Consider the following 23,024-nt stretch of genomic DNA (forward strand, 5'->3'; position numbering starts at 1 on the left):
TTCATATCAAAGATAAACCCCACCAAACCTCATATTGTATTTATCAGTGTTTTCTTCCTGCTGAGCCAAAAGGCAGCCGGGGCATCACAGAGCGACATGAGGGGGGATTTTTGCTCATAATGATGTAACGACAGTGGCTTTCTGCATGTTCCCATCAGGCACCTCTCATCCAAGGTGGCTAAAAGGGCCAAGTGATGAATGCCCGAGAGTTAATCCTTCTCTCCTCTCTGTGTCTTCAGCACAGCAGATGTTTTCCCTTTGACCTGCACAAAAGACCTCTTGTTTTTGTTACCAGGCTTGTCCATTCCTCAAAGGTCACAGGTCACTCTGGTCTCAGGGTGAAGCTGTCACTGCGAGTCTAAACATTTGACGGCCATCAGGGCGTGATGAAAAACGCAGTGCCTGCAAGGAGGCGCCTCATGACTACTTTGGGTAAAGACCTACTTTCCATATGGTGATGCAGTTGAGAGCACACACAGCTAACACCCTGAGATTGAATTTCAGTGGTTGCCGGGGATGCCTCGGGGAGAGGGCTGGCCCAACATTAAAGACAGTTAAAGGATGACTTAAATAGCTGAAATGTTAACTGAATCAATAGCTGTGAGTGGTTCATGTTTGGGCCTGCGCAGAAATGCCAAAAAAGGAGTTCAATGACCCACCCTGTAATCTCAACCCTAAGGCAAGACAGCTTTATTTACGATTTGACTCTTAGCATTATTTAATAGGGTTTCAATGTGTTGTTTGTTACATATGAGGTTATCTGTGGTGAGCAACAACCAAGAATATCTTAACTGTTCAACCATTTTTTAAAACACAAAATCCTTTATTTTTAAGGGCTATTAAAAAAAAACACCTTAAACCTAATAATTTATTTCCTTTAAAACGATGCTAAATTTCTGTCATTATCAGGTGAACAGGCAGCTTAGCCCCACTCTACACAGGAAACAAAAATTAGTTGCACGTCACTGGCTGCAGATTTGAAACAAAGAACAACTTATACACGCATCACTTCTGACAGAGCAGTAGGTCACATCCTACACTCTCAAATCAGGCATGCTCAACCTTAAATGCGGGTTTCAAATTACAGCTATGACTTGTTAATTAAAGTCTTCTCATCCACAACAAACCCAGACAGAAACCTTTCACACCCCGATAAGGCACGTCGCAGTCAGCCGAACAAAAACACATGTCACGTTCTGAGTTAATCCTACTTCACCAAAAAAAAAAACATGATATTCAGAAACACACTGGTACAAAAGAAGAGCTCCGTCCAAGCAGGTGGCGCACAAAACCTGCACACACCATCATGGTGCTGCATGCAAACTATGTGCTGGTCTTATGTTGTGTACAACCGTTTTATCTTTTACAGACACACAGCTGTCCCCACGGTGCAGACATACAAAGTGATTGTTATACTCAACTGAAAGGCAGAATAATATGAGAACATTTAAATTCAAAAGTCACAAAGTACAAAAAACATTGTTAACATGTTATTTGTGTAATTAAAGTGTGTATCTTGGCTTGTGTTGTCAAACTGATGAAGATGTTTTCTGGATTATTTACATAAGTTAAAATCATCTTAAACCACAAGCAGTGGGGTTAAAGGGACACGTTTCTCTACTATTTACAGTAAGGGCAGCTGTTTCTGACTATTGTCAATATATTTTGGCATAAAGAAATGTATGCCGTCAGACTGGCAGCTCGGCAGGCATATTTTGCAGTCTTGCAATCTGGGATCCCTCACTGGGAGCAACCACATTCCTGTTAGTTCAAAGGTCACGTCAGTCCTGCACCCAGTGCTTCAACTAAAGCAGATACACACACTGAAGTGGAAAAGACAGGCATGGAGAGCATCTAACCCTGCCTCACTTACACTCTCAGTCAAAGACTATTTCAGTGAGCTAAGTTACTCTGAATATTCTTGGAGGTTATGGGGGTAAAGGATCACTGCAAAAGCAGAACCTACCTGTATGATGACATAGGTGAAGTCCACCGAGAGGAGCTCTGAAACAGAAGAAAACAAAATTAGAAAAATACTGTTGTCTGAATCTAAATAGAAGCCTTAAAGGGTCAGTTCACCCTAAAATCAAATTACAAGTCTGAGAAACAGGGAGATTTCCTGCTGCTGTGCAATGCTCTTGTTGTATGTTAGAAAAAAAAACCTTGAAAAATGTAGAGTAAAATATTGCTTTTCAGAAAAAAAGTATTGATTAACAGCCCTGTTGGATATCTTATCACACACACACACAGTCCTTTTCAAGCCCCCTTAATTTGACAAGCCTGGTCTTTCCCAACACAAGAAGCGACAATAAGCAGGCACAGAGGCCTAATTAAAGGGACTTTCATTCAAATGAACACACACAACCCTCTGATGACCCATTAGCTGCACAATGATCAGGACAATGCTCCTCTGTCACACACATACACATTGTGTACTCCGGGGGGTAAAGCTGGGTTTGGATAAAAGAGACCACGGGAGGGAAAAATGCCTTCAGATAAGACAACAAGTTGCATATAGTGAATCTCTCGGGGCCACTTTGATCTGTCCATATCTCTGTCTGCAGCACCCCCCACCCAAAAAAAAAAAAAAAAAAAAAAAAGCTGAAGGAGCTGCACATTTACAAGCAGAAGCATCACTTATCTCTTAAAGCTCTTATCCAGGCTTGTTGTGCGTCCTCTCACCTCCCTTTATCTGCATTTGACCCTGGGCTTTTTTAGCATGGCAGGGGTGTGAAAGTCAGTTTGACCTCTTGGGGTAACCTCAAAGACAAATCACCGTGGGCTGCACAAAGTGCTGAGACAGAGGGCCTTTTGAGAAATGAGAATGACCACAAAATGGTAACCTTCATTTACCAGCACAATACGCTGCTCTCGCACGGGCTGCCAGCACATACACAGAGATCAAAGTGTGCATCTTCACATTGGGAAATAAAGTTCACCTCGTCGCTGCTTCGGCTAGCTTCTGAAATAGTTTGCTGCCACGTAGAACGATTCAGACGCAACATTTGATTGCTTTGTGAAAGACAAAGGGCAGGCAGCAGCTCGGCTTGCTTATATTTGTTGCAGGGTTTCGGGGTAATCTGGGATTGTAGAGGTGGTTTTTGAGGCCTCGGGGTCACGCTCTCTGCATCTCTGAGGAGACACATCCTCCACATTTTTCCTGTGTGTGTGTGCAGGCTGCCCCACACAGCCCACTCTCTTTGCTCTTTGACTCCAATGGCCATATAAGGCAGCTAGCACCATGGTAACCACAGGGCTTGAATAGCAGTGTCAAATCCCTGGAAGCACACACACACAGACTACCCCCTCCCCCTCTGCACACACTCCTGCTCCCCTCCCACCCTCTCTCTCTCTCTCTCTCTCTTTCTCTCTCTCTGCTTTGCTTGATCTCTCTCTCTCTCTCAACCACACAAATAGGTTGGAGGAAAACAGACAGAGGAGAGAAAATCAGGGGCAAGAAGGAAAAAAAGCACACGTAGAGGAGTCCGGTCTGCGTCGGGCTCGACCATTTCCTTGGATTATAATCTGATTTGTGGACTCTGGAGACAGAGAGAGGGGGGAAGAGGAGCACCCATCTCTTCCACCCCCTCCTCCTGTTCGCTTGAGCCATAGGGAAAGGATTCACACACACACACACCGAGCCGAAAAGCAGCACACAGGGCTAGGCCGCAAGTCATTAGTTCTTGGTGGGCAAGCACTGACAAAAGGCTGAAGGGAGAAGCCCGCATGAGTGCCTGGACAGCAACCACAGGAACTACAGAGGGCTGAGCAGACAGACAGCTCTCACAGCCTTCTTCATTTGTGTGTGTGTGTGTGGAAGGAAGCAGCACAGAGGACACCGCCAACACCGAGCACTCGTGCTACAACAAGCAAGAGAAGGCACTTCCTTGTGTGGAGGATCTGTACTTGTGTGTTTTGAAAGAGAGCAAAGGCAGTCCGAGCCTCGTCCAAGCTGCTGCTGCTGCAGCTGCAGCTGGCATCGCCTCGAACAAGCAGCACATGAAAGTGATGTTGTTGTGTGGACATCAGCTTGCTTTGGCGGAAAGCTTCATCATGGGTCACAATGCTGAGAGGATTACAGCAGAATAGGAGAGCCGTGTCTGCACTCTCAGCCTCGCTACATGGAAGGAAGATCTAGGGCAAGAAAAGGATTTCTTTCACACGGAGACACAGCACATTATTCTCTGCTCTGAGGTAAGCTGTAGCAGGATTTTAAGGTGAATATTTATACGGTGAAGATCGACCGCTGTGAGCACAGACATATTTAGTGTAAGGGTACTTTAAGAGGGGTGGTCAAATCCTCTCCAGGCATGTGCTAAGGCGAGCTACACAGAGGTCCTTTTTCAGCCATTACTGTTGCTACAGAGACTGAGCAGTACGTGTGAGTGAAACAGAGAAAGAGCTGTGTGGCACAAGGTTTCCACTTCTTGTCATTTACTTGCAAATCTGTGTGTGTGTGTTTTAGAAATGTGCACTGTATGTTTGACTCTTTGTTTCCTGTGAAAGGTTTCGCTGGCTGAGAGCATTCTGCTGGGCAGCGCTGCAGCAGGCTTCTCTGTGACCATCTCAGGAGCTGGTCCACAGGAAAAAAAAAAGGACAAAACAACGCAGAGGCTATACGGAGCTGGAAGAGCTGGAAGAAGGAATGAGAAAAGAGGCATTCAAATCCACAGGCATGAAAAAAGTTGCCACACTGAGACTGTTTCCAGGTCATAGTGGAGTGGGAGGAGACTGAACTGCTCTTGTTTTTTTTCTCCTCCTCAAAGCTTTTTTTCCTCTCTCTCTCATTAACATCTGCTCTTTTAGCTACAGGACTGTTTTTTTGTCCAGTGCTGCTATTAAAATAATTCAGAGACTTAATTAACAAATGAGAGAGCAAACACAGCGAACAAACTAAATCTCTCCAGTTGAGGAGAAACACGCGCACTGTTGTGGACTTTCTAACATTTATGTTACCTTGACAGCAACCAGAAACCTCTTGGCTGCCTGTCCCATTTTCTTCTGCGGTGGTTCGGTAACCAAGCGATGGCCATGGTGAGTGGGGGCTGGGGAGATCCCAATGGCGGCACCAACGGGTTGGGGGACAAGAGCTACCTGAGGGGGGAGGAGGATGACGGCTCTCCACAGGCGGGGGGCAGCGACATGGAAGCCGGGGACGACGACAAGGCCTGCGTGGTGGACTGTGTGGTGTGCGGGGACAAATCCAGCGGGAAGCATTACGGCGTGTTCACCTGCGAGGGCTGCAAGAGCTTCTTCAAAAGGAGCGTGAGGCGCAACCTCACCTACACGTGCAGGTGAGAGGGGCATTATGGGTAATTTGTTTGTTAGGTTCCAGGCTAATTGTTTGCAGAGACACATGCTGATGGATGCTACTACTAGCCAGAGGATGGTAACAGAGGATATGAGTCATAAAGTGCATGTTGGTGTGTGTGGTTTACACACACACACACACACACACACACTCACACACACACACAGAGCTGAGTCTAATGCTAATCTAAATTGTCAAAGTTATTTTAAAATGATTGGTTCAAGCCTATTATTACAATAGACTTGAGGCAAATATTGAATATTATTGAATATTTGTGCTTTTTTAGGCATAAAAACATCTTCAGCTTTGAGAAATGGTGATGAACTCATTTCACTGACACCACACATCAATTAAATAATAAGCTGGTATGTTTTGTTCTGTTTTGCTACAAATGGCTCTTTATTTTCACAATAAATTATTTTATTTCCTAATCTTCACTGTCAACAGTCCAAAGTCACATGATTGCTCCGTCTGTTATTGATAAACTTTCAAAATATTATTTCCTTTTGAAAACATTTCCGCTCTGCTCGAGTTAAATGAGTTTGAACAGTCAATATGTGTTTGAATGATACGGCCATCTGCTCTCTAAGCACGGTAATGTTGTGTGCAGCCTTACTGGGAGAAAAAAAAACACACACGTCTCATACAATATTAATGTTCAGCAGCTCTGTAAAAAGGAAGTGTCTGTATCAGACTGTAGACACTAAGAGGACACTCTAAGAGGAGCTTTTTATGTCTGTTTTCCAGCAGAAGATAAACACTCCGCTCTAACGGCAGCAGCAGCAGGATTGGCTACATGTATTTGTCAGTATGTTTGGATACTAAAAGCAGATTAAAGTCTAAAAGCCACATGTGGTGGTGAGAGCAGATTGTACTGTCTGACACCTGAATTAAGTCTGACTCCTGTTACATAAGTGCAGAGTCATTCAGAGGTCCTTATAATTATTCGTTTGTGTTCTCAGGTCAAACAGAGAGTGTCAGATCGATCAGCACCACAGGAACCAATGCCAGTACTGCCGTTTGAAGAAGTGCTTCCGAGTTGGCATGCGCAAAGAAGGTATCTGTCCTGTCTGTGTGTGTTTCCTGTCCCGAGAGGCTCCTGCAGAGATCGTTTCTTACTGCTGCTGAATTTAAAGCAATTAGTTTCTTCAACAAAAGGTCACAGAGAATATTTATCAGCTGCTTTGAGAATATAAAAAAAAAAAATCAATGATGATATACAGTAGTGCTCATTCTGTGGTTATCTTGCCTCCTCTGCTCCACAGTGCATTGAAAATGGCACACATGGCTGTCTAGGCCCCATCATGGCTAAGCTAACCATGCGTGTCAGCTCAATGCCATGTACTAAGTGGCTTAATCTAGTTCCTACGTAAGAGTGACTGAGAGGAATACATTGCTAAGACACCTGCGTCCCAGAGCCTTAAGCCTCTGGGTGACGCTACAGAAACTCTCTGGTCTTGTTCCGGCTCAATCAGGAAGAATCCAATATGTGGGGGAGTTCCAGTGAGTGGCTGTCACTCAACACATCTAAAATCTGCATTAAAAAAACACACATAAATAACACAGCACATTTGACCTTGTTTTTGAGAGAGGCTTTGAGGGATGTGGTTGTTCCCCCCCCCCCCCCTCATAATCACAGATCATAAAACATGCTAATGAGACACATTACAGCTCCCTGCAGAGAGATTCCCTCTGCTCCACAGGCAGGTCAGAGGTCAGAGGCAAGCTGCATTCCTGTATCTAGTACAGATTCACCGTCTTGATCAAGGACGCTTAACCATCACATGAATTCTTATCCCTCCAGTGATTGAGTCTTTATTAGGTAATCTGCCTTTCTGTCTCAGTTTATGTGAATGAGTGTATGTCACAGTTACAGCACAGCCATGTAGCTTCTTCCAAAAGTTGTATTTTAAGATCGTAGAATTTTTGTTCTTAGCTTTTAAAGACAGATTTGGTCTGAAAATCAAAAATGTTCTAAAAAAATCTTTCTAATTGGGTCAAGCCTGTCTGTTGATAATCTGACATAAACCACTGACTGAACTCAGTTTTAACTTTCCGTTCTCTTGGTTTTCCTCTCCAAATTCCCCTTCACCTCCCCATCCGCTTTACAATTTTCTTCCTTTCTCTTCATCCTCTCTTCATGCTTTCTTCATCCTCTCGTCATCCTCTCCTCTCCTTTGTGCCCCAACCAAACTACAGCAGTTCAACGCGGTCGCATCCCCCCTCAGCCCAGCCTCAGCCCCTCCATCACCCCCATAGGTGGTGCCAGCAATCTTGGAGGTGGTGAGTTCTATAACAACAATGGAGGAAGTGGCGGAGGTCAGCCGGTGTCAGAGCTTATTTCCCAGCTGCTGCGAGCAGAGCCGTACCCAAACAGTCGGTATGGACACCAGTACAACCAGCAGGCCGGGCCTGACAATGCCATGGGCATCGATAATATCTGCGAATTGGCTGCCCGGTTACTCTTCAGCACGGTGGAGTGGGCCAGAAACATCCCTTATTTCCCTGAGCTGCCTGTTTCAGACCAGGTTAGTAGATTCAAATTCACTGTAAAGGCTGTTTTCTCCAGCAGCAGATGGCGTTCTAAGAATTATAAAAGATAAACAGGAAGCAGATGAGAAAAAAACATGACAGAGTGGGAATATCTGATTAACAGGTGGCCCTGCTCAGGCTGAGCTGGAGTGAGCTCTTCATCCTCAACGCGGCCCAGTCGGCCCTGCCGCTCCACATGGCGCCCCTGTTGGCCGCCGCCGGCTTCCACTCCTCACCCATGTCTGCGGAGCGTGTGGTGTCCTTCATGGACCAGGTCAGGGTTTTCCAGGATCAGGTGGACAAGCTGACCCGGCTGCAGGTGGACTCTGCTGAGTACAGCTGTCTCAAGGCCATCGCTCTGTTCTCACCAGGTGATTGTTCTAGCTCTCTTGTATTATCTGCTTTTATTGTCATGCGGTGTATTGAAAAGCTTGATGAGCGCCTCATCAAATGTCTAATTCAACTTTACAGTACTGAAATGGTCACAAGGTTTGTTGGACTGCCCCTTTTTAAGGGAGCTATGAGTAGGAAATTCAAAAAAAGCATATAATAGGTCAACAACAGGAAGAGGAACTTCTAAAAAAAAACACCTAAACAACAACATTAGCCAGCTATAGCACCATCTCCTGGCTTACTAATGAAATGCAGAAATGTTGCATGCTGTATAATGACTGGCACCTGTGATCATCACTCATGAATCTGGGAGGAGTTGCTCCCTTAAAGACATTTCTTATTGGGAAAGCCACCTATAAAATCTTAGTATGAATTTAATTATTAGTATTAGTATGTTTGTATCACAAATATGTTTATTATTTGCTGAGATTTCATCCTTCCTCTCAGCTCATCACGACTCTTTATGTAACCTGCCCACACTATTAAGTAACTGCCTCCTTCCTCCCTCCCTCTCAGACGCCTGTGGTCTAACAGACCCAGTTCACGTGGAGTCTCTGCAGGAGAAGGCTCAGGTGGCTCTGACAGAGTACGAGAGGATGCAGTACCCGAGTCAACCTCAGCGCTTCGGCCGCCTGCTCCTCCGCCTTCCCGCCCTGCGCGCCGTCCCTGCCAGCCTCATCTCCCAGCTCTTTTTCACACGCCTGATAGGAAAGACACCCATCGAGACGCTGATCCGTGACATGCAGCTCTCCGGAAACTCAATCAGCTGGCCGTATGTCCCAGGACAGTAGCCTTTTCCCCCCTGACGGACGAGGTCTCCGTCTGGGATTAGTGACGACAAGCACCCACAGGAAACCTCCTGACTCATCACTCTCCATCTGTGTGGTTATCAAACTGCAGCGCCAGCTGGCCGTCATATGCACTGTACTGTAACCGCTCAATTCCCCTCCATGACACAGGCCTCTACGCAGGCCTCCAAAGAAGAGAGAAGCCAGTGCCAGACGGGAGCTGTATTATTGCCAGCCCAGACATTCTGGTGCCAGATCTCAGGCCAGAGACCAGCTTCTCGTGCTGGGCTCCGATATGGCCGCCACAGCCAGTCATGTCAGCACCCACATGCCACAGTGACTAAAGACTCCGCAGTTTCATGTAGAGGGCAGCAGCACCCTGCTACACAAACATCTAGAGGACAAAACCGTCCTGTCACTGAAAGTCAGCGGAACCATTTTTCCCTACACTGGGCTCATTTTCCATGGCTCATCATTTGTGATACACAAAACTTTTTAACCACATAACTAATGGTACAGTGTCATGACTATAATGGATCTAAGTGAACGGGCTGAAGCATCAGAAAGCTGCGGGCCTGGTTGTTGGAAGGGAATCTGCTCTCTTACCTCAACACTGAGGAAGAGGACGCTGGTGATGTACACAGAAAGGAACAGAGATGAAACAAACCAAGGAAAATTCACCAAAGTCTAGCATATCATCCTCAACGATGGTTTTTAAATAGAATAATTAGTACACAAAGCAGAGAATGAGAGATGAAAGACTCTTGTGAATGCCTGATCATCACATGAACAGTGCATTTGAATCCATTCACAGGGCTCACTGTTGCTGTAGTTGAAGAAGATTTAAAAAAAAAGCCACAGTTACACGGACTAATACCTCATGAGACATCAGAATGCTTTAGTCTGATATTTCCTAAACACAAACCTCTGTAAATTCCGTTCACCAGAAACCGCCTTCTTTTTGACAACTGCCTTGTTATTCAGTCTGAATTTGGGACACCTTGTGAGCACCACAAGCATTTGTCTTGTTAGCTTTTTAAAAAAGAAAAACTATACCCAAAGTGATTTTCAGTTGTCTTTTTGAATATGAGTTTTGACTGACTGAATAATTCAGCATCGTTGGAGGGTTTTTCTTTTATTATTATTATTATTATTGGGAAACGGCAGACTGACACTGGTTCTATCTGGAGAAAAAAAGACGATATGAATTTCAGTTGTAACAAACACTACCAGTTTTAATTACATGATGCTGTTTCTGGGGGAAACCATTTCTTGCAAATTGTATTGAAATGTGTGTGTGTGTGTGTATATATATATATATATATATATATATATATATATATACACATATATATATATATATATATATATATATATATATATATATATATATATATATACACATATATATATATACACATATATATATATATATATACACATATATATATATATATATATATATATATATATATATATATATATATATATATACACATATATATATACACATATATATATATATATATATATATATATATATATATTGAGGCCAACTTTTGTCTTTTTGCATGTTCAGATGTTGTTTTGGATCTCTGCTAAGTTGTAACTGTTTCCTTCTTTTACATGATCTAATTCATTTAAACATTAAAAGTGTTGCGTTCACTGGTAGCTCCTAAATGTTTTTTTCCTACATGAAAATACCTCCATCATCTGTTCAGATGTCACAACAGAGGCTCATCCCTTATGCCATGTTACAACAGCGTGACGCAGAGCTGCCTCCGGGCATCCACGGCAGCTTTGTTATCGGATTAAAAAAATACGTGGTGAAAGGACTGCACTTGGAGGATATTCAATGCCAAAACAACACACTATCTGTTCAAAGACAGCGATGGGCCCTGATTTGTTGGTCCACTAGGATTTACCTCATGCTGGTATTTCAAGAGGCAAGTTGACAAAAACCCCAAGAACTTTAAAGAAGAAAATAAAACACCCCAAATACAACACTTGAAAGCATTTAACTGATGGAAAAGTCAAAGGTGTAACTCTGCTTCTTGATCTACTACCGGGCCTTTTTATTTGGATATTCTCCTTCTTCACACATGTTGTAGAGAAAAAAAAACAAAGGATAATATTAATGTTTTCTTATCTTTGTGTTCCTAAGGTTTTGATGTGTATGGCAATGTTATTAAAAGAATCAAATGATGATGATGTGTCTTTTGTTACGTTTTTCAAACTACTTGAAAAGTGATGTAATTTCATCTGTATGAAGAATGCCAAATAAACACTGCAACATGTATCACAAACGCGGTGTTAAGCTCACTTTACTTACATTCATTTGCCTTTTTTCTGGTTGGTGTCTTAAATTAAAAATATAGAATATCAGGGACAGGACTACTGAAAGAGTTAGCAAGTATACACACAGGTAGTATAATTTATGTTTTTTATAGTGTTTTGCCCAGGTAGGCTCATGAGACGTGAAAACAATAGACTACACAACAGAACCATAGCCACAGACTGTGAGCCAACCACAGCATGGCATCACTTTGGTTAACAAGGAAGCTGAAGGAAGGCAGGTGCCCTTCATCCTGACATACACTGTAGAAAGCAAAGAGTCAGTGGTGATGAAGAACGTCATGTTTTTACTCTACTAGTGCTGAAACTAATAAAAACGTAACCAAAGTAACTTATTTTTTACGCACAAAAAGCCTTTAACTGGCCCCAAACTGCTGCTGGACAAACAGTAAAAACTCTAACAAACCTCTGATGAGTTTATATTAAAGCCACAAACAGTAAAGAATATCAGCTGTAGAGTCAGTAGGGCAGTGTGGCAGCCATGTTGATGAAACATGAGCCCCCCCCCCCCCCCCCCCCCCCCCCCCCCAAAAAGGGATGAATCCTGAGTGAATGCTCATCCTTAGCTGTTTGGACAGATGAGGAACACTAACAAAGACCTTGGTCGTAGACTTTGACCAGACGTTTGATGTGGAAAAGTTTTTGACGAAGCTCTTTGCACTGCTTCTTCTTAGCTTGATAGTCTGCCGTCTGAGAAATTCATAAAAAACAAAGAAAAGAAAACATGAGTAGCAGGACATTTTTGGGGGGACATGCATTTTTTTAGACAGGTGATACCATTTCTATAAGAGGGTTAGCTTATCTTCACTGCTGTAGCTCATTAGAATAGCTTCCATCACATTACGTACCCGTTTCAGGTCTTTTAGTCGGTTATACTCGTCTGCCACACCCTGAAAATAGGAACAGAAATGTTCACAGGAATCTAGCAGCACACTGTGACACTGTAGCACAAATACAATAACAGAATATATGAAATGGGGTAATTTCTGTCTGGGTTCATCTTGTTTACTTTGTCTGTCCACGAGGCTTAGTGTGAAGCTGTGGGGTGTCATTTAAAGACACAACTCTGACGGTCCTCCTGGCAGCCTGTCCTACATCTTCCCATCTGTGCTCCTCCCTCCTGTTTCCCTCCCTACCTGGTACTTCATGGTGCTTTCGTCCAACGTGTCCAGTTCCCGGCTCAGCTTGTGCATCTGGTCACTGATGTCATCCATCTCACTACAGAGGCTCTTATAGCAGCCCAGGTCTGAGTCAAACTCCTTCTTGTACTTCCGGCGCTGCTCATCTGAAGTTATCTCTGGGAACAGCCTGAAGAGAGACATTAATATGCTGTAAGACACTCTGAACTGTCCCTCTGTATGAGTCACACAGGAACCTCACAAAGAGAAGCAGCAGCAGAGCATGGACTCACCTGTAGAGGTAATCAGTGTGGTCTCGGTCCAGCTCGTTGCCAGTGTCTCCTGTGGTGTACCCAGTTTCATATTGTGATTCCACCTGAGCAGCCGCATGCTCTCGGTTCCTCCTTTTTTCTGTCTTTGTATAATGAGGAGGAGGCTTCCTGACACTCCGAGTCTCCTCTGAGGAGCTGCTGCTGCAAACTGTGGTCCTGCAGTTCTGGTATAGAGGCTCGGCAGCACGGCTCGGACTGCCGCCTGCTCGGAAGCTGCAGAAAAGCAAAGTACAGGTATTACACAGTAGAAATGAACATTGTTGTTTCATCTATGCATGTCCCTGTTTATCAGTTTAGCTTAGCATGCAAACAGCTGCTAAATAGCAACAAATACAAAGCACAGAGGAGGCTGACTGCAACATTATACTGCTGACTCATAAAACAAGCAAGCAGCTAACCTGATGGTGGAGGCAGACTGAGAGACTGATGCAGCACATATGAAGCTGCTACAGCCTTTTCAGTAACAGGAGACCTCATTGGTGAGATTGTATTTTTGTGTTTTTTTATGACCATCTAAAAAATCCTTGTGAACCTGATATCTCTGTGATGTTCAGTTGAGCTTAATACTGAGCTGGTCAAAGGTCACTGTGTCACTCATGAGTCTATATACAGGATAAAATGATGTGACGCCATTTCCAAAAGATTAAGTGTAAACCTAGCATGGATAAAAACCTGACTGACTGGCATTCCAGTTACGATTCACACTGAGAGGTGCATGTGGTTCTTCATTCCTCCTGTTGTGTCTGTGCTTCATGGAGTCACTGCCATCAGTCACCTGTTGCTTTTATAATCTCCCTCACTGTGGATGCTGACTGTTCTGTTGCTGTGGGAAACCACAGTGTTCTCCGCCCTCAGGTCAGGTGCTGCTCTCTCCGACACAACGACAGTCGGTGCCTGCTGGGTGCTGCGTGCTTCTCCAACATGGTTCACCTTTAAAGACATCAGGACAATCCAATCACAATCACTCATTGAACTACAGGGTTTATGGATGGTCAATGTGTCAGTCTGCCATGTTTAGCTTCATGATGTGTATGAAATAATCCACAATTTTTTATGCTGGAAGGGAAACGTTGCACTAAATCTGTCACATAGCAGTGAAGTGCAGAACTGGAGGAGTTCCCTGCACCGAACACTTGGCTAAGAGAAGCTGTGCCAATGCCAGACATGCATGCATGTAACCCGACAGATACAAGGACACAGACACACACACACACACACAGACACATACACACAGATGAGCCTTGGCCCGAGCATGACACAGAGTGACAGCTCAAACATCCTTTAGCCCCAGAGAGCAGACGTCCTTTCCTGCAGGTTTCCAGGATGTGTCCTACTATCAGAGCCAATTAACTAGACAGACACAACATGAAACACACATCATCACTGTGTGTGTGTAAAAGACAATATCATCATGAGCACACAGAAAGGGCTCAGGTAGGAGTGAAGTCAGCACATATGCTTATCAAAGACAACATTTAACACCTGCAGTGAATCACAGGGATGATGTCAGTAAACAAAAACATTTTAAATACCATGTAAAATAATACAAAAAATACCATTTAATGATGCAAACAAAACCCTGAAGCTGCATTATGCCCTGCTGTCATACTGTATGATGCATCATTAATGACTTCTAGTCTTTGACCTATTTCTGGTGTCGTCGCACAGGATGAGGATCTACTGAGCTGATGAGAGCGTCTGAAGCAGGCAGTCTGTGAAACAGATCTCATGAGTCTCAGGATGATCCGCTGCATGAAAAAAAAATGGTCTGGAAAGCTGCAGGGAATCGGATCCTCTGCAGCACAGCACTTCTTTCATGGCTGTGCTTTTTACTGCGGCCGGTGTTTGTGTGAATTAACAAATTCTGCTTATAGTCCAGACACTAAAAATAAATAAATGGTACAAATTATTATTTTCTATGAAAGCCTTACTACTATCTTACTTTATAAAAGGAACCTTCATTACATTGGCTATAATCACTTAGAATCAGAAATTAATCAAAATAATGAGATATATGAGGAAAAATTATTTTTTTTTTGTTTTTCTCTTTAGTTCTAGTGTAGCTGCTAATTTTGATCAATACTCATCAGAAGCAACATACATGTTTTTTTTTTAAAAAAAGAACTTTTTATCACTCTTTCCATATAAAATTGTCAGTGAAATGACTTGTGCACCAGCAGTCTAATCTGCAGCAGTGTTCAGCAGACCCTTCACAGACTAAATCATTTAGTGCCACCACACTCTGTAGGGATTCACACAGCAACACAGAGGCAACTCAACCCTTTTTATACATTATACATGCCACATACATTATATATGCCACCCTGCAAGGCAAGCATCTTCCCTGCGATATACAAGAGTGCCCCAGAATAGGGCCTGCTTCTCCATGGATGCTGATAGGCAGTATGTAGGCCAAGGCTAAACTGATTGAATGTGTTTCTTCTCTTCCCGTAATGAGTCATGGTGGCCATGATACATTCACAGCATCCTAATAGAATAATCACTGCTAAACACCACATGAGGCTGTGAAGTACAAACAGCACGGGGCTCTAGCAGCATGCAAACACACAAAATCACATGGACACATGGACCCCCCCCCCCCCCTTTTTGACAAAACTTCTTTCTTCCTCTTTCTATTTAAAATTAACCACACAGTAGACAGTCTATCACTGCCAAGAGGGCGATGGCAGGAGCCACTATGCTAAGCTTCAAAACAGGAGTTTGCTTTATTTACATGTGTCTGGTTGAAATGCTCATCATTCACATCCACCTGAAGCCATTAGCTACGATGGAGCATAGCACATAAACACAACAGTGTTGGTGTGAGACATGAAGAAGGTAAATATGATGTGTTATCAAAGCAAACAGTGCTTCATCTAAAATAATTAAAACCAATGACAGCAGCTAGCAATTGATATCAGTTGATCAATTGATGCAATAACTCACACCACCACAAGAGGTCACTAATAAAAAAAAAACGGCAACATGCTGTCATTTTATGGGGCTTATCATGAAGCCACATCAAAACACCAGCCACTTTAGTATGTCTTAAACACAACTGTGTTGTGCAAATGTGTGTTTGTGTGTGTGGCGATCTGTTTCAATGAGGTGATTTACTTCATGAGTCTCCTGACCTGCTTCCTGTGCAAAGAACCATAAAGCACTGTCGTTCTTCTATGGATTGTGTGCGGCTGCAGCAGGCTGGTTAATGATAAGTCAGAGTGAAACCTGGGTGTGTCGCAGATAAACGCCACAATTCTCCCAGTCAACATTGGCAGGTTTGTTTGAAACTCAATAAGGAAAATCATTAGTGTGTTAAGAATCCAATACATGCTGGCAGGCAGACATGTAAGCACTAATGTCAGTCTGGTTTATGTGGACGGAGAAAAAGAAGTAAAATTTTTATTTATGTTGTGCTGAAAAAAATGTGCTTTGTTAAAATGTAATGAAGAAATAAATCATTCACAGATGTTACTCACCCAGTCCTGCACATCCTGCCCCTCCGACGGCCTGACCGGCAGCACGTCCCAGTAGATGTTAGCTTTTCCGTGGCGCCAAATCTTGCTGCGGGTCTTGTAGGCGTAGTAAGCAGAAAAGGACAAGGCCAACACCACCAACAGGCCCAACACCAACGCCACCGCCTGAAGACGCGCGGTGAATTATAAATCAGGCCAGAATAACAGAATACAGGGAATAGAATAAAAGCAGAATAACCCCTCTGACCTCCTCGGGGTCCATGTAGCAGTAGTGATGCAGGTATTGATTGTACATGGGGAACCCTCCAGGAAAACCAGCTCCCACGCTGCCGCTGAGGCTGGGGGTGCCCTGGAAGCTCTGGCACATCATCAGCATGGGGTTGTACAGCACGCTCTGTGAGCTCTGAGACATCGGGTTCACCCCGATCACAAAGATGATGTCGATGATGCCCTGAAGACAAAGCGGGGGGGATGTAATCACAGTAATGATTTAAAGCCTGTCTGTGCACTGAAGGTCCCACTGTAGCCATCCGTCCTGTTGAGTCTAGCTGGACGGTGACGGATGAAGCTTAAAGATGCACTAATCAATATTTTTTACATTAACAGTGGATTAACTGGATATGTGTAATGTGAAAGGAGTCGACCCCACAGAGAATCATCACCTAATTATCCTGTCAGCCCTCTCACTGAGGGAAGGAGCTCTAACCTCTGAGAAGTTTGTTTGCTCACAAGACTGATACTTTAAAATCTATCAGTGGAAACGAGGAGTGACAATGACCTTTGCCCCCAGTCACCGCTGTAAACCAACCACACAGTCAGTTCAACTATCAATGACGCATACAGGTATTGCAGGTGCAGCAGTGACACCGTGTTTCACATGAAGGGCTCAGTGTTAGTGGATTCATGTCACAAAATGTGGCAGTTAGCATTAACTTGGTGGAACTGTCATCACAAACTGAAATGAGATACAGATATCTGTGACTGATGTTTGGTGAGGTGGACTCACCTGAAGGACAGCTAGGATGATGTCGCTGATGAACACAGTGAGGTAAAACCTGCACCCCCTCATGGACGGTGATCGTGAGAAACTGCCTACCAGGAACCCCAGAGCCACCAGGAAGTTGATGGCTGCCATAGAAATCATCGCTGACTTGGCAGACAGCGGCGTCATGTAGGAGTTGCCGTAGCCGTAGCTGCCTCCATAATATCCTGATGCGGCACCTCCACTAGCCCCTACAGCAAAACCCCCCATCCCAAATCCATATGTGTCCCACACCAAGGTTGAAGCGACGCAGATGAAGATGATGAAGCACATGATGGCCGTGGCTCCCTGGAAGGTTTTGACAAATCCAGGAGGAGAGAACCAGCGGTAGAAGTGTTGAGGCTTCGCCTCTGCATAGTAGGGGTCCTGAGGGGGGTTGTAGGCATAGGGGACATAGTGGCTCTCAGGGGTATGGATGCTTCTTGGGGGGTAGAAGCTGTGTGAGGTGGTGCTGTAAGGAGGGCTGTACACTGGAGGACTGTCATAGTACTGAGGCTCATACATGGTCAGTGGGTATGTTACCTGGAGGTGGGAAGAAAAATGTGTCACAATGAAACACCAAAAATAATAAACCGATAGCAGCTCTGAATGCAGTAAATAGTCTGCATGCCACCTTTAATTGCTTCAGTCCTCTGGATGAGTAAAGACCTCCATACTTATTTGCTTATCTTAATCTGATGTGACTAGTTTTTGAGCACTTTTCCAGCTGCCCAGCATGCACCTGTGCGCCCTTCATTCACCTCAGCCCACCCCTCTCTGCAGTATCGCTGACCCACACTTCATCACTCCAGAGGAACTCAACCCAACCGGCTTCAATAATTCAGACAGACAGCAGATAAGAGGCGAGCCGGGGCAGCCATGCGTGCTGTTTACTGGGAGGAACCACAGTGCTGGCGGCTCCCCTGGTGATGCACCTACAATATGTAACCTGCTGTGTGCACCTGCTGACTGTCAGGCCACAGAGGGACAGGGGGGGTCCGCTCAGGCGTGGAGGACCAATGGTGTATTTTCATATTTGCTTTCAGACAACAAAAGTCCTAAACTTACTTTTATCTGCATGTGTGTGAGACAACACTTATTCTTACTGTGATAAACGACACAAAACAGTCACATCAGTCACAACATGTAGTCCTGTGGTAGTCTGACTAAAAGAAGTCACTCAGTGGGAACAAACATTAGACACTTACCAGCTCCGGTGGAAGAAAACTTGGTCCCGGCCGGCTTCCGTCCTCCGTGTCATCACAGCGTACTCTTTATACTTCACCATCAATCGTAAACTTCGTCATTTCCCTCTGTGATAACTCTTTCCTCACAAAAAGCTCCATAAATGAAACCTATGAGCGGCTGGACTCACCTGTGGAGCTGCTGCTGCTGCTGCTGCTGCGTGTCTCACCCACGGAACCACGTGCTCTCTGATAGGTTACAGGTCTGCATAATGAGTGGACTATGGACAGTGGAGGAAGTTAAGAGGAGGAGGGAGAGCAGGCTGATGGCAGCTTTTTATGTTACAGTGTTTGAATGTAAAAAATCAGTGTCTGTTTTTTATGAAGAGATTTTTGCATTGTACCTTTAGATGTCTAAAAAACACACAATACCCAGTGTCCATTTAACATTATGGTGGTAAACTGAAGCAAGTGTCCATACAGGAAGAAGAAGCATTTGTAAAGAAAATATTTAAAAACAAACAAATTGATAATAACCAGCAACATATGAGGTAACACTCCCCGACTGAGCTTTATTTAAAATGATAATTTGCAATAAAAAAAGAAAATACAAAAATCAAAGCTGCATTATTCAGTTTCTGAAGTGAAAAACGTGCTCCTCCCTCCAAATACAGCACATTTGAAGCATTCAGTTATTTGTTGTGTTTGTTGGTCCTGCTGCTGATGTGTCTCTCCGTCCATCCACTGGCTGTGGTTTCCTCATCAAAATTGCGGATTCTGTTCTTAATGTGACTTAATTTGGCTTTCAAGTAGTCACAGCGCTCTTTCTTCTCCTGGAAAGCAGGATCCTGTGGGACAAAGACAAATCTGAGTCAGGAGAAACATCCTTCTTCTTCCTGTACTCTACTGTAGCTGTGTTTACTCATGATATATGAAATTTTATCAGTGGACAGCTTTACAGTCAGTTTAATCCATCTCAGGATTATTCAGATTATTCAGTCTCTTTTTTCTGACACACTCACTCTCTTCTTCTGTTGATACTTCTTTAAAATGCTTTGTATCCTCTGTCGCTCCTGTAAGAGAAGCAGACGGTTAACTTGTCTGCATGGAGGTCCGTCACAGAAAGAGCTTGGCTTCTGTCTCACCTCGTGACTTTTCCCCTCTTTAAGAAGCCGTCCCATCGTGGCGTCCAGCTCTCTGAACTTACTGAGCGTGATGCTGATGTCTCCATGGAGGTCTTTGTACTCCTGATACTGGTCGTTGAAAACAGCTTTATACTTCTCTCTGTCCTCCACACAGCTGATCTCCGGATACTTTCTGCAGACAGGACACACACATGACGAGCATGGTGACTGCAGTGTGGATGTTTGCTTTCATGTTCAGCAACATATGTCACTTACATGATGTAGTCGGCGATGACGTGCACTTTGGGGATGTATGTGGATGCTGCGGCTCGGTTCAGACTCATCGGGTCCTTGTGGACCTCAGAGAGGAGTGTGTGCTGATTGCTGACCCCTTCATGCAGACGTTTATCAGCTTCATCCTTGAATGATATGCGTTTGGGTTTTCGGGGTGTCAGTGGGATGGACTGCTGAAAGTCCTCCTGAGGCTGAAAGAGAGAAAATGGCTTCCATGTTTTCTGTGGCTCTTCATGCCTTAATTCATTCATATATGCACTAAATTAAAGATGGAACAGGGAAGTCACAACACAGAATGAAGAAGCCTACTTTACCTTCAACTTATCTGCCTCTGACATTTATTGACAAAGGGAACTACATGGTCAATAAAATCAAGTAAAACACAGTTACCAGGTTTTGAGTGAATCTTGACTGACTGCCAGCAGCCAGCTAGAAAAAGCTGACACATCAACATGCACACTGCAGATCATCATGAATTACACTGCAGTCAGTAAAAGTGTCCCTCACTGTAAATGCTTGATATGACACTTGATAACCCAGAAAGATGATGAAAAAGTGAGGCCCGAATACGGTCTGGAGGCAGCCTGCTGTCTCACAGACGAGCCGATAAACCAGAGTTAAGGGTGCTCACCTTGTCCTCTAAGCACTGCCTGACCCTTCGTGCAGCTTCATGCCTCCACATCTTCAGACACACCAGAAAGCTCCCAAGATACAAAGTCATGTTGATGAAGATGAAGGCTGTTCCTGCCATCTGGCCCCCATCAACCCGACACAGGCTGGCTAGGATGGGGTTCACACCTATCGTCATGTAGCACAGCCCCCCGCGGTTCAGGTCGTTCAGGTATACGATCCCTGCCGCCATGTAGAGCAGGAACAGAGCCACGTTGATGAAGGCCTCCGTCAGGGGCCACCAGGGGGCATCAAGGAGGATGGTGCGATAATACATTGTCAATCCCATCACCAGGAGACACAGGGTGATGATCCAAGAGATTCCAGCCACGGCAAGGATGAAAGGAGTCATGGGGCCCCTGTAGCTGTACCCAGACAGGCCGAGCCCGTTGTTATATACACCATTATACAGTCCGTAGGTGTTGGACCACTCACTGTCTTTCTGAATGTAGGCGATGACGCATGCAAAGACCATGCCGCCGAAGAGGAGCTGAAGTCCAGCCAGAAGCCTGAGCAACCCCGGCCAGGACTTTAGGTAGGAGTACTTCTGGTTATAGACCTCCAGCTTCTCGGCGTAGTACTCTGCAGGGTGGATGCTGGTCAGCAGAGACTCTTCTTGTGGGTCTTGACCAAACACATTATCAGCAGGACTCTCCCTTAACAAAGGCTTATGGGAGCCCTGGCTGGAGCCTCCCAGTGATTCATTCCAGTTTCTGTGCTCCAGCAGGGGACTCACAGGAGGACTCACTCTGGTCCCATTGGGAAGGATCTGGACTCCCGCAGAGTCACTGTCCTTGGTGCGTTTTTGGAGGATGCCTCCCCATGAGTGAGGGAGGAGAGATCTCAGCCTGTCCTTCATGCTCCCTTTCTTGTCACTGTGGTCTTTTGCAGCATAAGGGGGAGTGCTGGAGGAGCAGCCTGTGGAGTCAGAGTCATCCTCACCAGCATCAGTAATGTTATCTGGTATGGGACTGTGGCTGACCCATGTGGTCATGTTGTTGGAGGACCTGACCACGCTCATATGTTTTGGCTCCTTGGATGTCCTGCTCCAGGTTTTCATGCTGCAGCATGAGTTTAGATCCTTCAAATCTCAGCGAGGCCCAAAGAGGAAGATCTGTGTCATGCGAAAGAAAAAAGAGGATGGTTTATTTAGCATGCAAACATCCACATTCAAACTGTGAACTCAATACATCAGAAGTAATTAGCACACAGTTTTTGTAGTTCCCATGAAGCAGCTAGTCAGCAATCCACATGTTTCCTTTACAAACAGCAAGTTATGCGGCCATGCGATCCCTCAAACACACAAAACTCATCATCAGAAACACACCTGAAGCTGTGCTGCTGTGGGATCTCAGGGGAGAACCAGAGCGTGACCGAGGTGGTGCTCCGGCTCCACTTATTACAGAGGAGTTTAAAGTGAGCTGTGACTCACAGCTACTGCACAATACATGAAACTGTCACTGAGCGTCACAGTGACAACACACTGATAACACAGGCCAGATTATTTTTCAAGCTACAACCAAAATCCAACCAAAACAGCAGCTTACCTCACCCAGCTGACCCTCACCTGTCGGCTCATACAGATGTTTCTGATGTGTTTGCAGTGACAGGGCCGCTCTGTCCACCAGGCCCACTCCGCTTCACCCTCTTCTGCCTCTCAGGTGACTCACTCCTCGCTTCCACATGCGCAGGCCGATTGGCCAATATGTGTGGAGGACAGAAGGGGGAGTGAAAGCTTAAACATTAAACCTGCCACTGACTGGTACTACTGGGTTAATCTGTGGGAGAGACGGAGAGTCTGGAACTGTTGACATTCATCAAAACAGAGCAGAGGAGGTGGTGACTAACGCACAGGTGCCATTTTATTCGCTGTTGTAGCCTACTTATATTGATGAGCAATAAAGGGATAATCCACTAATTAATGCTGCTTCAGGGACTCCTGGTTTCATATAAAGACTGCAGTGCTTATTGGTATCACTTCAAACTATCAACCACGAGACAAACACTTGATATCAGTCATTATCGATTCCATCTCATATCTAACATCAGTGAAATACTGCTTTATCATCCCGTCTTCTATGAATTATTCATTCTCACCTCAGCTGTGTGGTGTTGTGTTTCACGGGCAGCTGAGGGTCTGACACTAGAGGGCAGCATGCTCCTGTGCTTCTCACTCACACTTCATCCCGCCTCTCTCAGGTCGGTCCTCTCTGCCTCAGTTATGTCCTCCTGTTCTCTGTTCATGACACTTGAAAAAAAAAGTGTTTTTTCTTTATTTTGTTGTACAGAATAAAACAAAGCAGAGCTGTAATACTGTTCTCAGCACTGTGATGGGAATAAAACTGGCTGCACTATCATAGCACTCCCCTCTCAGCAATGTCACTGTGGTGTCTTAGATTTAACCCTTCACATCTGCCCCCAGGAACC

General features: G+C 44.7%; 3 protein-coding genes across 7 annotated transcripts; 1 reads left to right on the forward strand and 2 right to left on the reverse strand.

Moving 5' to 3' along the window:
* Positions 1-3,376: 3,376 nt before the first annotated feature.
* On the forward strand, positions 3,377-9,878 carry nr2f6a (nuclear receptor subfamily 2, group F, member 6a). 3 transcript variants are annotated; one of them, XM_028428606.1, is made up of 7 exons: positions 3,377-4,194; positions 4,507-4,673; positions 4,965-5,294; positions 6,274-6,368; positions 7,511-7,839; positions 7,968-8,214; positions 8,753-9,878. In XM_028428606.1, the coding sequence occupies exons 3-7, from the start codon at positions 5,026-5,028 to the stop codon at positions 9,025-9,027; spliced, it is 1,215 nt and encodes a 404-aa protein (XP_028284407.1). In that variant the 5' UTR covers positions 3,377-4,194; positions 4,507-4,673; positions 4,965-5,025; the 3' UTR covers positions 9,028-9,878. The 3 variants fall into 3 exon arrangements, with proteins under 3 accessions (XP_028284407.1, XP_028284408.1, XP_028284406.1); XM_028428607.1 differs by having other exon boundaries at positions 4,507-5,294; positions 7,514-7,839; XM_028428605.1 differs by lacking the exon at positions 3,377-4,194 and adding an exon at positions 4,348-4,416 and having other exon boundaries at positions 4,507-5,294.
* Positions 9,879-11,450: 1,572 nt separating this feature from the next.
* LOC114450448 (occludin) lies at positions 11,451-18,744 on the reverse strand. The gene is made up of 9 exons (XM_028428577.1): positions 18,535-18,744; positions 17,312-17,869; positions 16,553-16,756; positions 16,309-16,470; positions 13,605-13,759; positions 12,791-13,042; positions 12,516-12,687; positions 12,228-12,269; positions 11,451-12,069 (listed from the first exon to the last, which is right to left on the reverse strand). The coding sequence occupies exons 2-9, from the start codon at positions 17,849-17,851 to the stop codon at positions 11,968-11,970; spliced, it is 1,629 nt and encodes a 542-aa protein (XP_028284378.1). The 5' UTR covers positions 17,852-17,869; positions 18,535-18,744; the 3' UTR covers positions 11,451-11,967.
* Positions 18,745-19,057: 313 nt separating this feature from the next.
* LOC114450445 (MARVEL domain-containing protein 2-like) lies at positions 19,058-22,294 on the reverse strand. Of its 3 annotated transcripts, none has more exons than XM_028428573.1 (6): positions 22,165-22,294; positions 20,560-21,711; positions 19,911-20,119; positions 19,656-19,827; positions 19,533-19,583; positions 19,058-19,358 (listed from the first exon to the last, which is right to left on the reverse strand). In XM_028428573.1, the coding sequence occupies exons 2-6, from the start codon at positions 21,655-21,657 to the stop codon at positions 19,203-19,205; spliced, it is 1,686 nt and encodes a 561-aa protein (XP_028284374.1). In that variant the 5' UTR covers positions 21,658-21,711; positions 22,165-22,294; the 3' UTR covers positions 19,058-19,202. The 3 variants fall into 3 exon arrangements, with proteins under 3 accessions (XP_028284374.1, XP_028284373.1, XP_028284375.1); XM_028428572.1 differs by having other exon boundaries at positions 22,145-22,280; XM_028428574.1 differs by lacking the exon at positions 22,165-22,294 and adding an exon at positions 21,925-22,025.
* Positions 22,295-23,024: the final 730 nt, after the last annotated feature.

Source organism: Parambassis ranga, chromosome 17, assembly GCF_900634625.1.
Source record: "Parambassis ranga chromosome 17, fParRan2.1, whole genome shotgun sequence".
Classification (NCBI taxonomy): Eukaryota; Metazoa; Chordata; class Actinopteri; family Ambassidae; genus Parambassis; species Parambassis ranga.